The 16,581-nt window shown below is 31.7% G+C and overlaps 2 protein-coding genes across 3 annotated transcripts; one reads left to right on the forward strand and one right to left on the reverse strand.

Annotated features, from left to right (window-relative positions):
- Positions 1–791: 791 nt before the first annotated feature.
- LOC131171982 (acetylornithine aminotransferase, mitochondrial-like) lies at positions 792–3,649 on the reverse strand. 2 transcript variants are annotated; one of them, XM_058132867.1, is made up of 4 exons: positions 3,512–3,649; positions 2,921–3,372; positions 1,927–2,361; positions 792–1,498 (listed from the first exon to the last, which is right to left on the reverse strand). In XM_058132867.1, exons 2-4 carry the CDS (start codon positions 3,359–3,361, stop codon positions 959–961), a joined length of 1,416 nt encoding a protein of 471 aa, XP_057988850.1. In that variant the 5' UTR covers positions 3,362–3,372; positions 3,512–3,649; the 3' UTR covers positions 792–958. The 2 variants fall into 2 exon arrangements, with proteins under 2 accessions (XP_057988850.1, XP_057988849.1); XM_058132866.1 differs by having other exon boundaries at positions 2,921–3,593.
- Positions 3,650–7,906: 4,257 nt separating this feature from the next.
- Positions 7,907–11,488, forward strand: LOC131171751 (probable potassium transporter 13). The gene is made up of 10 exons (XM_058131653.1): positions 7,907–7,948; positions 8,360–8,591; positions 8,692–8,940; positions 9,055–9,105; positions 9,288–9,548; positions 9,621–9,673; positions 9,769–9,883; positions 10,045–10,299; positions 10,400–10,922; positions 11,011–11,488. Exons 1-10 carry the CDS (start codon positions 7,907–7,909, stop codon positions 11,399–11,401), a joined length of 2,172 nt encoding a protein of 723 aa, XP_057987636.1. The 3' UTR covers positions 11,402–11,488.
- The last annotated feature ends 5,093 nt before the right edge of the window (positions 11,489–16,581 follow it).

Here is a 16,581-nt window from a genome sequence, read left to right on the forward strand (position 1 = left end):
ATTAAAAAATAATCAAAAATCAAAACTGATCGATTTGAACCGAACCGAATTAAAATAGAGTGATTCAACTCAATTCGATTTTTCATCCATTTTAGTCCGATTTAATTTTTAAAATATGTAATTCGATTTTCATGATTTAATTTGATTTGATTTGATTTGATCCAATTCAATTTGAACCGATGCTCACCCCAAACCTAGGGTCCCTTTTTGATCGTCCATTACTACTGCAAGTGATTTCTTTTTTTTAACGATTTCATTTTCTCCTTTGCAAACCAAAAATATTTATTTTTAATGGAAAAATATTCCTTTTCAACTACTAGAGAAATGGGTTAAAGAATTTATTGCAATAAAAATTATTTGAATTATGTAAATCATGGATTCAATTTAATTTGCCTTATGTGGACGGTTGATAAGTGATTCGTGAAGGACAAATAATACTTTATTTAAGAATTTTAAATTTTTATCATGAAAAATATAGTTTTAATATTCACATTCAATTCACATCTCAAAACGGCAATATTGGCGAATTATGAAGAAAATCCCAGTTGGAAAAGAGAGGTGGCAGATGATCGAAATGGGCTGGTGTTTCCTCAAGAATCTGTGCAAAGTAAAAGTCTCGCCTCTTTAAGAAGAGAATAGGGAATTTAATTAATGTTATAACCTATAGAGACACAATAAATAAATTTTTACCTATCGCCAAAATGTTTTTACCGTTCAGCCTTAGCTTAGTGGTTTTAGAATCCCCCCGAGTTCCAGTCCAGATTCGAGCAAAAAAAAAAAAATCCTCAACATGTTTTAAGGAATTAATTCAATAATAACATTATCTCTCAATGGTTCTAATCACAACTTGAACCAAATTATAGCATTTTGATTGTGCACGAGCTACAATATCACAAATCAATACTACCAAGTGCGAAGAATTTTTACCTGCAGCTGAAGGCTACAATTTCTTCCCCTCCTAATTTGAACCATTCTCATCAAGTACTGACATTGAATTTTGCAGGATCTCAGCTGCATCATCAAGTTCCTGCTCTGTAATGATCAATGGAGGCACAAGCCTCACAACATTTCCCTTACCAGCAGTTAATACAAGAAGACCAGAGTTTCGACATGCATCCACAAGTTGCGAGGCTGGTACATCCAACTCAATTCCAATAATCAGTCCTTGTCCTCGAATTTCTTTAACATGTGAGTTTCCACCCAGCCTCTGCTTTAAAATTTCTTTGAAGTACAGGCCCTTTTTAGACACACTGGCCAAGAAAGCTGGTTTTGAGATTTTCTCCAGAACAGTAAGGGCAGCATTACAGACAAGAGATCCACCGGCAAAAGTACTTCCATGATCACCATAATTTATGGCTGAAGCAACTTTTTCAGTTACCAACACAGCTCCAATGGGTAAGCCTCCAGCGAGTGGTTTGGCAAGTGTCATTATATCTGGGAAGACACTGTATGCTTCATGAGCCCATAGGCACCCAGTCCTGCCTAAACCACATTGCACCTGCAGAGCAACAAGCATAGAGTTAGAGAGTCCATTTTCTATTTATTTGATGAACATAAACAAATTATTGCCAAAAATGAATTTCAAGGAGAGTTAATAATATTTAACATGCCAAAGCAGCATGTTTTGTAAGTTAACACTGATGATTTGTATATTTTTCCCTGACAAAAAAAAGTGGTTTATTTCTGATAAATTGATCACATTAAAAAAATCCAATATGAACTCATTCTAATTTTAACTACCGGACCTAAGCCAATTCCAAATTAGCACAAGAAGTACCGTTATGATTAGGAAAACCAAACAGTAAAACCAGAATGTGCCTCCACAATGAGAGCATGAAATCACATATAGAAACTTTCAAAACATTGACCAAAAAATCCAAATTTTATTCTGTTTTATCCTGATGTTGGCTGTAAATCACACGTTACCTCATCAAAAACCAGGAGAGCCCCAGCATCATCACAAGCAGCACGCAAGAACTCTAAAAATTCCTTTGTTGCACTGTAGATGCCACCTTCACCTTGTAAGGGTTCAACAAAAACTGCAGCAGTTTTCCCACGTTGAATTAATTCTCTTGTCGCATGTATATTTCCATACTCCAAAAATGTCACTCCAGGCATCAGAGGTTCAAAAGGTGATCTATACTGTTCTTTGCTTGTCAGAGCAAGAGCACCCATTGTCCTCCCATGGAAGCTATTAGAAAAAGATATGAATTCTGTGGCTGGCTGTGCAGCATCAGGATTTGAGAATCTCTGGTACTTCCTAGCAAATTTGATAGCTGCTTCATTTGCTTCTGTTCCAGAGTTTGTGAAAAACACACGATCAGCAAAAGAGCAAGCTACTAGGCGCTTAGAAAGCTCCACCTGCAGCAATATTACAACTAATTCTTAGCATGGATGGAAAAGGCATAGCAACAATTCACATAAATCCAGCCATACAAGCATAACATGAATGACAAAATTGGAACTATTCTAATGCTGATTTAAAGTATACAGCATATTTTTGCTAGTGTTTCACCAAAATTATGAATAGCATGATTCAGTTTCAATATAAGTACATAACACACTTTTAAACTCTGCAATGCCTGAAGACCAGGCTACACAGTGAACATATCATTTTAGTACCCATAAAAAATAAGGGGAAAAAAAGTTCCCCTCTTTTGGAAAACTCGCCTATGTAAACTTTACTTTGGGTAATGATTGTTTCTTCATATTTATTAGATATTTAATTCTTAATTCCAGTTCGATGCAAAGTGGGACAGTTTGGTCCCCCAACTGTGCTTACTTCCGTTTGGATTGAAAATTGGTGTTCAAAAGCTAACCAACTCAAAACCAAGATTCTCTAACTGAGCAAACAAACAATCATGAAACTTAGTCTTATTATGGAAAATCAAAATATTGGGAATCATGGAAATCATCTAACCTGAGGAATGGAATAGTACACATTGCTGACATGGGTCAACACATTAGCCTGATCAACCACAGCCTTAACCCAATCAGGATCACAATGCCCCAAGGCATTCACCGCAATCCCCGAAGTCAAGTCCAAATACTCTCGTCCTTCAACATCATATAATTTACAACCTTTGCCACTGGCCAACACCAACGGCGCCCTAGCATACGTCCCCACCATAACCTTTCCCTCCGCCTCCATCACCTCCTTGCTCTCTCTCCCCAACCCGATTTTCCCGGCACCAACAGGTGCTTTCACGTCCACATTAAGACAAGAGATGGCGAATGGTTTCCGGCAGTTGAATCTGACTACTTGTCGTTGCCTTTCTTCTCTGTCTCGATCGAACAAGCGGCGGAGATTAAGTGATTGGGAGATTGTAGCGTTGGAACAAATTTGTAAAGAAGAACTCATTTCCTTTAAAGCTGCAACTCAAAATGTAATCATATATCAGCAGCGGAGTGCAGAAACACCGATATATTTCAAGCACCAATGAAAGATAAAGTTGAAATGAGTTTTTCCCACTCGATGGAACCGCAAGAGGAGCAAGATTCAGGTGCCTACCTTATAGATTGTCAGACTTCAAGCACCCACCCAATTCTTGTTAATTTACTGAACAAGTACCAGGCTCTTGGATCCTAAAGCATATACTACTTCAATACTAATAAAAAAAAATTAATTCATTATAAATATAAAATTACAAATGTATGTATCGCACTATTTTTGTATATAAATTTAAATTTATAATAAATTAAATTAAATAATAATTTATTTAAAAAAAATACTTTTTTTCTTTATGTTTTATAAGAAAAATGATCAATTCGTCATTAATTCTACTAATTGAACTTTTGAACTCATAAGTTGATTAGAAATTGATTTCATCTTTTGTTGTCATCGTATGTCAATGGATCATAATGAATTGCAGATGGCCAGTTACATTTATACCCTCCTATCTCCTTTATGAGGAAAATAGAGATTTGGAAAATCATTTTCTTGCAAGTTGTAATAATATATAGTACATTAGTTTGTTTTATCCCTTTTGTTTTGTGTTGATTCTATAGAGCAAGTTCCATTCTGATAACTTGCAAACCCTAATTAGAATTCATAATCTGATAATTAATCATCCATCTTTGAGAGATGATAAAATGGGCATCCTTTTTATCAAAAAGAAATTAGGATAATTAATCAATAAATAGTTAGAATATTGGCATGTAGTTAATTCTCATGCAAATTTTACATTCAAAATCAAGAATTCAAATCTTAATAAAAGTTTAATGCTAAAATTTTAATCACTATAACATCTTATTTTATGACATTTTCGTCTCTAAGTAAGAAAGTCTTATTTATATGAGACAATTAGTAATGAAATGTCTTCGTTGTCAAATACACTACTTTCAATGACGATTTATTTTATCGCCAATTCATCCTTAAAAATACTTATAAAAAATAATAAATTACATTATGCTAATTAAAAACAATTAATTACCAAAATTTTCAATTTTTATGAAAAAAAGCTATTCAAGTTGCATGAATCTCATAATAGCACTAAATTTGACAAGGAAAAACATAATGCTTTTGCTTTTTTAAAGGATAGTTGGCAAAGAGCTTGCAGTTACAGCTAAATTTGTTTCAGATTTATGCTTTTAAGTTTCTTTAATTTGAAGCACTGGTTATGCACATATTGCAAGCATAAGTAATTAACAACAGGTGATAGAGATTAAGGGACTGATCAGTAATCACATATGAGGGGGCAACAACAAAAACTTGGGGATTTTCTGGGAGACAAATTACAATGTTGATGGTTTGCTAGTGTCCAAGCTGCTGTTTATAGAAGTCAGAAATGTGTGCCTGATCCAAGCCCCTCTCATCAACAAGGAATAAAGTAGCATCAAAAAGAGATGACAAATTGCACGTAGTTGTAATCTATTAGGATGTTTCCACGAAGTTGCAGAGAGTTAACACTTGGCAAACCAGAAAAGCCCATATTCTTTTGTTCTGGGCCTCATGTTTGCCTACATGGAAAGTTGCAGGCATATTCCACTCTTCATGGTTCAAGTTAGGCAAATCAACGAGTTTGTTCGTGTCTAGCAATCCTTTTTCAAGTTAAAAGGGTATTAGGCAATTATGATTTTGTTTGTTAGGAGAAATGATATTTATTATTGAATATTTATATGTGTATCCATAATCGTGGTATCTATTTCATAATATCAACAAATGAAGATCAAATTCATTCTCGTTCATTTAATTTGTCAATGATTTGGAAATTCAACATGAATTGTCTTTCAAAATCATTAAGCACTAGTCTGAAAATGTATATCAAATTAGTGTTTACCTTGTGAGATGTCAGTTAGAAAGCTAAATTGCCCCTCCCTTCTTTCAGTTAAATGAGGAAAATAAAGAAGAAGAATTAAAGGGCCATCTACAAAAGCCAAACAAACAAGTCAAGGTACTGACGTTTGATGATGGTGAATTCTAGCAGGAGAAAAAAGGTCAGCAATGGAATTCTGATGTGTTGGAGAACTTGACGTTGATGTATATACAAGCATATGCATATGAGAAAGTTAATGGGCACCAACCGTTTGAATAAATTTCACAACATATTTAGCTCTTAAACGTCGTCTCATTAAACCGGCAATAAAGAGGCAAGCCTTTGCCCTTTGTAGATTTGTACCAGAAGAAACAGCAAGCAAGGCTTTATAGGAAAACTCGGCTAGCTAACCGACAAATGGAACAATTTCACCATGTTTGGTCAACCAGGCAGGTAGCCTGAGTTTGTACAATAATCGTACAAGGATTCCAGATAGATACGCTGTACCTTTCGACCCTTTTCAGGTATCTCTTCCCCGTACAAAGTGGCTATTATAGCCTACCAAAACACCAAATGATTCCTGATATTAAAGCAGTACTAGTACCAGGTCCAAGGGGATATCCCTGTAACCTGATTGCGTAAAATCTAATTGCAAAATAATGCTTTTCCTGAAAGTGATTGTGCCATGAACCTTGGAAAAGATCAGCAACATTCAAAGGATTGGGAAATATTTCATTATTTTTTTAATCTATTATACAACAACAATTAAACCTTAATCTCAATGATTAAAAAATATTATGAAGATTATATGTAACATGAAAAATATTTGAAAACCCAAAAATGAAAAAAAAAATTGTTTAGAACTATTAGAATTATGACTCAAAAATAAGATTTCGAGAGAGTATATAAGTAAAACTCTTATTTTAGTCTTATTCCTAAATTGAGTGGGACTCCTAATCATATCATATTAGGATTGGGGGAATTAAACGGTGAAAATGTTTTTGCCTTTTAGTTTTTTAGTTTATGGAGTGAGTCTGTCGCCCATTGAAGAGAGCGATTTTACTTGAAGATTTAGTTCTGTCCATTAATGAGGGGGCACTTGCCCATTGCAATGGAGAGAGACTTCAGCCTAAAGTAGATAAAAGATATAGAATTCAAGAGAAATAAATTATTGTCCATTGATGAGAGAGTTTTTGTCCATTTGAAGACACCCTTTATAGTGTAATAGATAATTTATTATTGTTGATAGTAGAAGATGGCTTGCTCATGTATATAGCTATATATAAAAAGGATTTTTTTGTATTTACTTTATTTCTTTATAATTTATATATTTTTACAGTAGTTTATAAATTTTTACAGTGCACAATAAAAATTGATAGTCTTGTATAGTGGCACCTTTTTTTTTTTTTTTAATATCCTTCCTTTTAAGGTGCAAAAGAAAAAATCTAGTGACATCTGGCCATTGAGAAGTATCGGACAAAACAAAGTCATCAAAATCGAGGGCAGAAATGCAAGTAAACAAGCAGAATTTTGATACCCACCAAGCGATTTCAACACAAGAAAGTTAGGACTTAAACTTTCTTTGAAATTTTATCCTTCATTTTACTTTACCGTGTCATTTTCTATAATTAGTGACTTCTCTTATTATCTCCTCGTTTTAGTATCCTTTAATATCTGAAGATAAGGGTGAGCACTATTTAATTTGAATATAATAAATTCAATTAAATTATCGTAATTCTCTAATTCAGTTTGATTTTTAAGATAATCTGATTTTACATTTTAAAAATTTTAGTAATTTTGGTTTGATTCCATTTTGGAGAGAAAAAAATCAGTTGAACTGAACTAAATCACTTTATTCATTTTTAAATTGATTTATTTTTATAGAAAATTTATGAATTATATGTAATTATATATATATATATAAATTGTTTAATTTTATTGACTAATGATTATTATGTTCAAATTAAGATCAAAATCAGACCAAATAACTTAAAAATTAAGTATAAATAAAAAATTCATCCAAACTCAAAAACCGATGGTTCAAACTGAACCAAACTGAAATAAAGCTTTTCAGTTCAATTTGATTTTTCATTTATTTTAGTTTGATTTGATTTCTAAAATATAGTAATTCGGTTAATTCGATATTGATGATTCGATTCGATTTAAATCGAATATTCAGCCCTATCTGAAGATACCACCGATACTTTTATAAAAGATCACAATAGAGGATATAAGCCATCACTTCTTATACATTCCTTTCTCTATTTTCTTTATTTGGGGGTATTTGTCTCTTATTTATCAAGATACAGGGCATGTTTGGTATTACTTTTAAAATTGCTATTAAAAAATTATTTTTTTAGATATATTAACCAGAGAGTATTAAAAAATAATTTAAAATTAAATTTAATAAATTTTAGACGTAAAAATATTAAAATAATAAAAAAAATTTTCTGAATTGTTATTTTTAATATTTTTAAAATGATACAGAAAAAAAAAAAAGTTTCAAAAACAGTTTTGAACTTCAAACCCAATATCAAACGGGGCAATAGATATCCAAACGCATAAATAACAATTCAGTGTTATTGGCTATCCCAGGAAGTTTTTTTAGTTTAACTTGAAGTTTTAAAGAGTCTCATAATAGAGGCCGGAAAATGGTTCAAGAATCGTGCTCTTCAACTAGGGAGTCTCGACTGGTAAGTAATATTTGCATGGTCTCCTCTGTTTTTCTCCAAATGATACTGTATACATGGTTCTTTTGCTTTTTGTTTGGTTCCTGAGAGTGAAATAAAGGTTTGTTGCTTTTGCTTTTAAAACCTTTGTATATGACAGACTTCAGTTCAACGTTGGATTTCTTTTCGTAACCTTTTCTAGGCAACTAGATATTCCTTCACGTTCTTCCAATTCTTGATTCTTTTCTTCTGCAATTAGTTGATGTCACTTTGATTGTGGTAATTGATTTAGTGTTAATGGGCTGCAGTGTAAAGCAAATGTGACAGTTCTTCCCTGCTAGTATTTTGTCTCTGTTAACTCTGTTTTATTTCTTCCATGAAATTTGATCAGTATTTCAATTTTTTATTTATTTATTTTTCTTGAATTATATGCAGAAGCTCTACAAAACCACTCTGTTACTTGCCTACCAGAGTTTTGGGGTTGTTTACGGAGATTTATGTACATCCCCTATCTATGTCTTTAAAAGCACATTTTCTGGGAGTTTGCAGCTCTACGAGGAGGACCATGAGATTTTTGGTGTACTTTCTCTGGTTTTCTGGACTTTGACTATCATCCCTCTTTGCAAGTACATAATATTTGTGTTAGGGGCAGATGACAATGGCGAAGGTGCTCACATATACCCTTCCAATATATTCTTTTAGCCCTCTAATTAATGCAAAAGATCAGTGCTCAGTTTTTGTTTAGAGCTATCTTGAATCTTGTACAGGCGGAACATTTGCATTGTATTCGTTACTCTGCCGACGCTCCAAAATGGGCTTTTTGAAGAGCTCTAATACGGGGCATGGATGTTTATCTTCTCATGAATCTTGTGTTCCTACCAAGGAGACAAGAACTAGCTTGCTTATAAAGGAATTTTTCGAGAAGCATCATTCTTCTCGAGTTGTGTTGCTGCTAGTTGTTCTGCTGGGGACTAGCATGGTTATCGGTGATGGAATCCTGACCCCAACAATGTCAGGTATGAGTTCCTATCAGATCACTATGGTATTTTCATTAGTGATGAGTTTTATTTATTTTTGTGCTTTTTATGCTGATTTTTGGTTCTTAATGCTTCGCAATTTTTGTTTTACAGTTTTATCTGCAGTATATGGAATCCAAATTAAGGTGCCACATTTACATGAGAGTAAGCTATAGTACTCATCCTCATCTGATTTTTCCTTATCTGGAGTTGTTATCTCTGCCTCATATGAAATCTTGGCAATTGCTTAATGTATAGATTGGCAAGTTCACTGAAAGGATGCATGAACTATGAGTTGCATTTCCCTTCTTGCATTATCTTTTAACTAACATGTTTGTATATCCCAGATTATACCATGGCAATCGCCTGTGTGGTCTTGGTGGGGCTTTTTGCACTCCAGCACTATGGAACACATAGGGTTGGGTTTTTGTTTGCTCCAATTTTGTTAGCTTGGCTGCTATGTCTTGGTGGAGTTGGCATTTATAATATATTCCATTGGAACCCTGGTGTGATCAATTCTCTATCTCCATACTATATCTATAAATTTTTCCAGAAAACTGGAAAAAGTGGATGGAGTTCACTAGGAGGAATTGTTCTCTGTGTTACAGGTTAGTTGCAAGGAAAAATTACCAAATTTAATAGTCAATTGAGCTTCTCTTATAGTAGAGGCTGATCTGCAGGCACGGAAGCTATGTTTGCTGATCTTGGCCATTTCTCACAACTTTCTCTCAGGGTAATCTATTTTCCACCACCAACTTCTTATGTTTTACTCTCGAATTAATTTTAAAGAAACATGAATAATGAATAATCCTTGCCTTCTTCAAGTAGGTTGCATTTACAGTAATTGTGTATCCTTGCTTGGTTCTGGCTTACATGGGTGAAGCTGCCTACCTATCCAAGCACAAAGATGATCTCCAGAGAAGTTTTTACAAGGCTATCCCAGGTAAGTTTGAGTGATATAAATCTAATAGACCAGAAAATTGCAAGGATGCTCTTACTTGTGAAAGAATTGGATGCTCCTTTTAAATTGGAGCATGATCGAGTTCTTTTAGTAAGATAATTTTCTAATTGTGTTCCTTTTCCTCCTCTTCTTATGCCTTTCAGAGGTAATATTTTGGCCAGTGTTTCTCATTGCAACTCTGGCAACTGTGGTGGGTAGCCAAGCAATAATTTCAGCAACTTTCTCCATCATTAGTCAGTCCAGGGCTCTGGGTTGCTTCCCACGAGTAAAGATAGTACACACATCAAATAATATACATGGGCAGATATACATACCAGAGGTGAACTGGATGCTAATGTTGTTGTGTCTTGCTTTTGTTATTGGATTCAGAGACACTGCTATGATTGGCAATGCATACGGTTCGAATTACATCTCTCTCTCTCTTTCTTTCTCTCCCGTTTAATTTCGTACAGTGCGCGTATTAAAAACAAGCCTTGTGATTTTGTTGTTTATGTACAGGTCTTGCTGTGGTTGTAGTTATGTTCGCCACAACCTTGTTGATGTTTTTGATCATTAGTAGTGTGTGGAATCAAAATGTTTTATGGGCTTTCCTGTTTGTGTTGGTATTTGGATTTGTGGAATTGTCATATTTCTCTGCATGCCTTGCCAAAGTACATAAAGGAGGATGGCTTCCCCTGGTGGTGTCTCTCCTAATCTTGTCTCTAATGTCAACATGGCATTACGGAACTTCAAAAAAACTGGCGTTTGAGCTGGAGAACAAGGTTAGCTTGGACAGCCTGCTGACCCTAGGATCAAACCTGGGAATAGTAAGAGTTCCAGGAATTTGCCTTGTTTACTCCGACGTTACCAATGGTGCCCCCCCAATGTTCGCTCATTTTGTCACAAACTTTCCTGCATTCCATCAGATTCTCATATTCGTGACCCTTCAGTCTTTGATGATCCCAAAAGTTCCAGTTGGTGACCGTTTCCATATTGCGAGGATGGGACCTCCAGAGTTCTCTCTGTTCCAGTGCATTGTTAGGTAAAGTTTTTAAGTTTCACCTAATTAAATTGCTCTTATGATTATGAAAGAGTAGTTTGTTGACACACTGCTTGATTGCTCTGGTCAGATACGGGTACAAGGATGTGAGGGACAGCCATGACTTGGAAACTCATATGATTGAAAACATGTCAAGGTTCCTGAAATGCGAAGGCCACAGCAAAGAAATGGCAATGACAGAGCCAACTCAGAATGGTGGTACTGGGACAAGAAAACTGAGGTTTCAAATCACTATGGAAGCAAGCCAGGAAGTTGGAGAACTGATGGAAGCAAAAGAAGCAGGTGTGGCTTACATAATTGGCAATACCATTGTGAGAGCAAGTGGAGCATCATGCTTCTTGAAGAAGTTTGCCATTGACATTGTTTATGGGTTTCTTAAACGCAATAGCAGGAGCCCTGCAACTGCGCTTGGGATTCCGACAACCTCTCTTGTTGAAGTGAGCATAGTTTATCGAGTATAATAGCATTCTTAGTTCCCATTAATAACCTAGTGTACGTATACACAGATTTTCAGGGCAACATCTCTGTACATATGAACGAACATAGGAAGGGAAGAAAATTAAGAAAATAAAAAAGGAAGAATCAACAACTTAAATATGTTTGCTTTTCATCATATTCATCAAAAATATTACACCAAAGATCCCAACTTTTCTCTTAACAAATTAAACATTTTTTTAAACTTTTCTCTTAACAAATTAAATATTACATTTATCTTTCAGTTTTAAATTCAAATCAATCTAGAGGAGTAATTATAGTTAGAAGAAATGTACTTTGTTGATGTCTAATTTCTTGACTAAAAGAATTTTTTTTTTCTTTAAAAAAAATTTGGCAATTCATAAAAATAATAATGTAAGTCTAGTATAATCTTTTCATATACATTCAAATCAATCTAGAGGAGTAATTATAGTCAGAAGAAATGTACTTTGTTGATGTATAATTCCTTGACTAAAAGGATATTAATTTTTTTTCTTTTAGAAAAAATTTGGACATTTATAAAAGTCATAATGTAGGTATAGTATAATCTTTTCATTAATATATATATACAATTGAACTTCCATTCAAAGATAATTTGGGCAGAATATAATAATCTTTCAAGCAGTAATTAGTATTTTTTTCATTTTAAACATATTTTTCAATACTGCTTTTCTGTAAATTGCTATCTCTATGATCTGCAGAAGAGATTAAATCACCAAACTTTAATTGAAGAATAGTCTGCACTATTAAGTTCAATATAAAATTATTTATACTTAAAGATTCAAAGCCTCTAACTGAAAGAAATAAAAGATATATATTATATTTTGTACGATCAAAAAGCCCAACAAAACAACGGGAAATAAAAATAAAAATTAAACCCCTACTAAAGAGGGATAAAGCTCCTAATAATAATGAAAGTATAAAATCTTAATATTGGAGAGAAAACCTAAAAAATTTCATATTTATATTTAATGAATATATATTTAAGGAGTTATATCTAGATTTTTCTAAATTTTTGTGGATTTGAGGATAATTATGGGTGAGTTGGCTGCAAAAAAAAATAAAAAATAAAAAAAAAATTATGAAGAAAGACGTAAAAAGAATATTATTATTATATATGTATGAACGCGTTGATGGAAAAGGATGAACTCATTTTCCTTGTGATAACGCCATTATTGAACCTGAATTATTGAAATGAAAGGGGACTGATCAAGCTTGGGAACTCTGCGGACTATGATATTCATCAATTTGATTCTCAATTTCAACTCTCAACTACCCATCTTTGCATATCCTGTGGCTTGTTTGTTCTGTGCTTATTCGCCATTTAAAGCCATTAGACATGTGGCGACCCACCAGGCCCACTGGCTCAGCCAAATTTAACAAAAATCTTTTTATTATATTTTTATTTTCATTTTCTAGCCATTTTTTATTCATTCAATTTTTAAATAAAATTTTTATCTAAAAAAATCATAATATTAAAATAATTTTAATGCCATTAAATTAAATATTTTAAATTATTAGTTTTTTTTTTTTTTTATCTCTCACTCATCGCTATTTCTTATATTTTTTTTTATGTCAACAAAAGAGGAATAACCTTATCCACAAAATGAAGCAACGATTTAAAAGTCAGCTAAAGCGAATGATTGACGAGAGAAAGCAACAAATTAATGGAAAGTATATTTAACAGTTTTAATTTCAAATTTATTTTTGATATATATATATATATATATATATATATATATATATATATATATATATATATATATATATATATATAACGGTGCGTTGCATGGTTTATGTTATTAATAATTTAAGTTATTTTACTTTATTCTTTTATATACGAAGATAATTATTTAAAAAATATTTTTTATTTATTTTTATATTATTTTAACAATAAAAAATTTTTGGATATTGTGAAATGAGTAAAAACAAAAATTAGATTACAATTAAATATTTATAAATTTTTATAGGTTGGATTGTAAATTATATTACATTTTATTTTCCTATATAATAAAGAATTTCTCATGTAAATCATTTCTGGTTTATAAGAGTGAACTGAATCAATCATAAGCTCAATTTTTGAGTTTTCTGGTTGAATCCCTAGATTAATTTGGGTTTCAAAACAATAGATAAAATATTATTTTTATATACTTCACTCATAATTTAATTTTTTTTATTATTTAAAAAAATTTTAAAAGATATGAACTGCCAATTTTTTTAATTTAATATATTAATAAAAAATAACATTTTACGTTTTTAAAATATAAGCTCATTAATTTTTTTTATTTAATTAAGTCAAAAGAAATATTAACTTTCTAAATTTTTGCTAATATTTTTTTAAATTACAAATATAAAAATCTTACTCATATTCATTTATTCTTCATTAAAAATTAAAATTTAAAAAAAGGTGAGCATCATTGTCTATTGTTCTAATAATGTTTTTATTTTTTAGTTGATTTTATATGCTAAACAAAGACAATACTATTTTCAAAACCTTTTATATTTAATTGCATTTACTTATTTATTTTCCTCATAAAAATTATAAAAAAATAATAAAATAAAATAATTAAATAGCTAGCTATTAGCTAGTTCACATTTGTGCAGCTAGAATGGATGTAGATACCAAAACCAACCATATCTGATTGAATAAAATTGAAAGAGGGGTGGCTTGGTACATTCCAAATGTGATATGTTGTCATCTTCCAATAACAAATCACATGGCAGCATTCATCAAAAATGGTAAAGCTAGTACTGTAGCGTGGTGACTGTTGTCTGTTGAGACTAATAAATTGTAGTGGAAATTAATTAATAAAATGGTTCATGCTATGCATTTAAAGTATGGCGGATAAATTAGATGGAGAGTACCTCAGTGTTACGTATATAATAATAAGTTATTTAAATTTTAATTTATAATATATAATTTTTAAATTTTTAATTTAAATAATATAAAATCTCTTACTTCAATAATTAATTTTTAAATTATATTTCATGATATGATACTTTTTAACTTAAAAAAAATATATTATATTTTTTTCTATTAATTTGATACATTAAAAAAAAATTAATTATTCTCTCTATTTGTAATTTCAATAATTTAATTTATATAAATTGACATTTTAACAACCATGTTTATCTAAAATTATTAATTTATAAAAATATATTTTTTTTTAATTTAATAAATGACCACATTAATATAAATAACTTAAAAATTGACTATTAAAAATTATACTAAATTTTGTGTTACTTAAAATTAAAAATTAAAAAATTTTATATTATAAATTAAAATTTAAATAACTTACTGTATGTATTCACCCATAATTTGAGATACCATCAGTACAAGTTACGTTTCACTTTGAGTACATATCAGCAGTCTTTTGTGGAACATATCCACCACAAAACAATTATAATAATCCATGCTTTTCACTTGTTGTCCACCAAAACAAAAGTCTCTCGCTCTCTCTATTTCTACATATATCTATATTGTGGTTGAGATTTTGCCTGATCATATATCATCGGAAGAGGTTGAAAATATGTATTATCTAACGCTGGTGGCTTATTATATATATTTCAATTCTTGCAAGGTTTTGTATGCTGTTTGTCTGGTGGTGTTGGCTTCATTTTATATGTACATACTCTTACAAAGTATGAGAGATGCACAGAAACCTGCAGCTTGTTTCTGCAAGCAAGAGGTCATCCGGAGGAACTTGGTGTATCATCAGCAATTTGAAGACCATTCTGGTACTCCACCACCTCCACCACCACCTTCTCTTCATCACTCATCAAATCACTCTTATATATTACAGGGTTTCAGTACTGTTGTCTGTTTATGGCTATTGGGTGCATGATTTTGCTTAGTATTTCTTGTTTGTTCTGATTATTATTATTATTATTATTTACTTTCTTTTCATTTATGTATAGCCAACTAATCCCAATAAAAAGAAAAAAAAAATCGTTCTTACATTTTCCTTCTTCAATTGGGTAATTGGAGAAATAAATATGTTTCTTTCATGTCTGGCCTGATGGCTTCTAAACGCCATCGGCTTTCTGCCGTTTAATATATAGACTCTGTTTGAATTATTGTAATTCCTTTAGTATCTCTATGATTAATTAAGTTAACAAAATTATATATTATGAAAATCTTATTATTATTATTATAGATATCTAGAAAATTATAATTAATTTCAGTTATTTTAAAGTGAAATGAAAATTTAAAAGTGATAAAAACTATTCGTCTCTATGAGAAATTAAAAAAAAAATACTAAAATTATCTATCATTTATTTAGTTGGTATATCTAAACTACGGTAATTGAGACTAAATAATAGTCTGTAAATAATAGTCAATTTTCTTGTTTTTATGATCTATTCACGATAATAGCAACCATATCTCCTCCACCAATGAAACGTTGTTCAGTAATTTTGCCAATTACAAGAGAATAATAAGTAATATTTACCTAACCTAATTATTGTACTTCTTAATTTTAGATGGGGTTTTTATTTAGGTTTCTATGGCAAATTCGAAAGTAGACACCATATGAATCACCTGTGCCTATCTCTTTCCCATTTCTTCTGGATATGGTCTAAGTGCCCATCCTTTTTGTAATTGTTGCTGCATTTTCCTGTTCTCTATCTAGGTTTGAAAGAGTGAGCATAAAGGTCTTTGGGTCAAGTGGGTGCTCATGCACTCCATATAATGTTGATGTGCATCTCCCTGCATGTGAGATTTCCAAGTTGGCTCACTGTTTCTCCTTCCAATGCTTATAAAATGTTGCTGGTAAAGAGTCGGCGGCTATAATTAATGAAGGAAGAAGATTACTGATGAAAATGGTCGGGTAAACCCAGTTAGTATAAGGATCCGTATTCCTTTGGGTTTGGATTTGGACCTCTGGGCTTGGGTTAAAATTTATGTGGTTTACTAGTTCTTTTGGTGGGCTTGACCTTATAAACTTATTTCACCAACGAAATATTCATTCTGGTGAAAAACAAAAATCCAATGAAAATGGAGGCCAACCCAAAATGAAATATTAAAAATTTATAAGTTATACTTTATTGAATAATATTAAATATTTATTTTTTAAAATTATACATTTTATTAATTTTAAATGGCCAGAAAAAATCTAGTAAATAATATCCCTACTATATATCTAGATCAGCAAAGTTATCCCATACA

Source organism: Hevea brasiliensis, chromosome 13 (genome assembly GCF_030052815.1).
Source record: "Hevea brasiliensis isolate MT/VB/25A 57/8 chromosome 13, ASM3005281v1, whole genome shotgun sequence".
Lineage (NCBI taxonomy): Eukaryota > Viridiplantae > Streptophyta > Magnoliopsida > Malpighiales > Euphorbiaceae > Hevea > Hevea brasiliensis.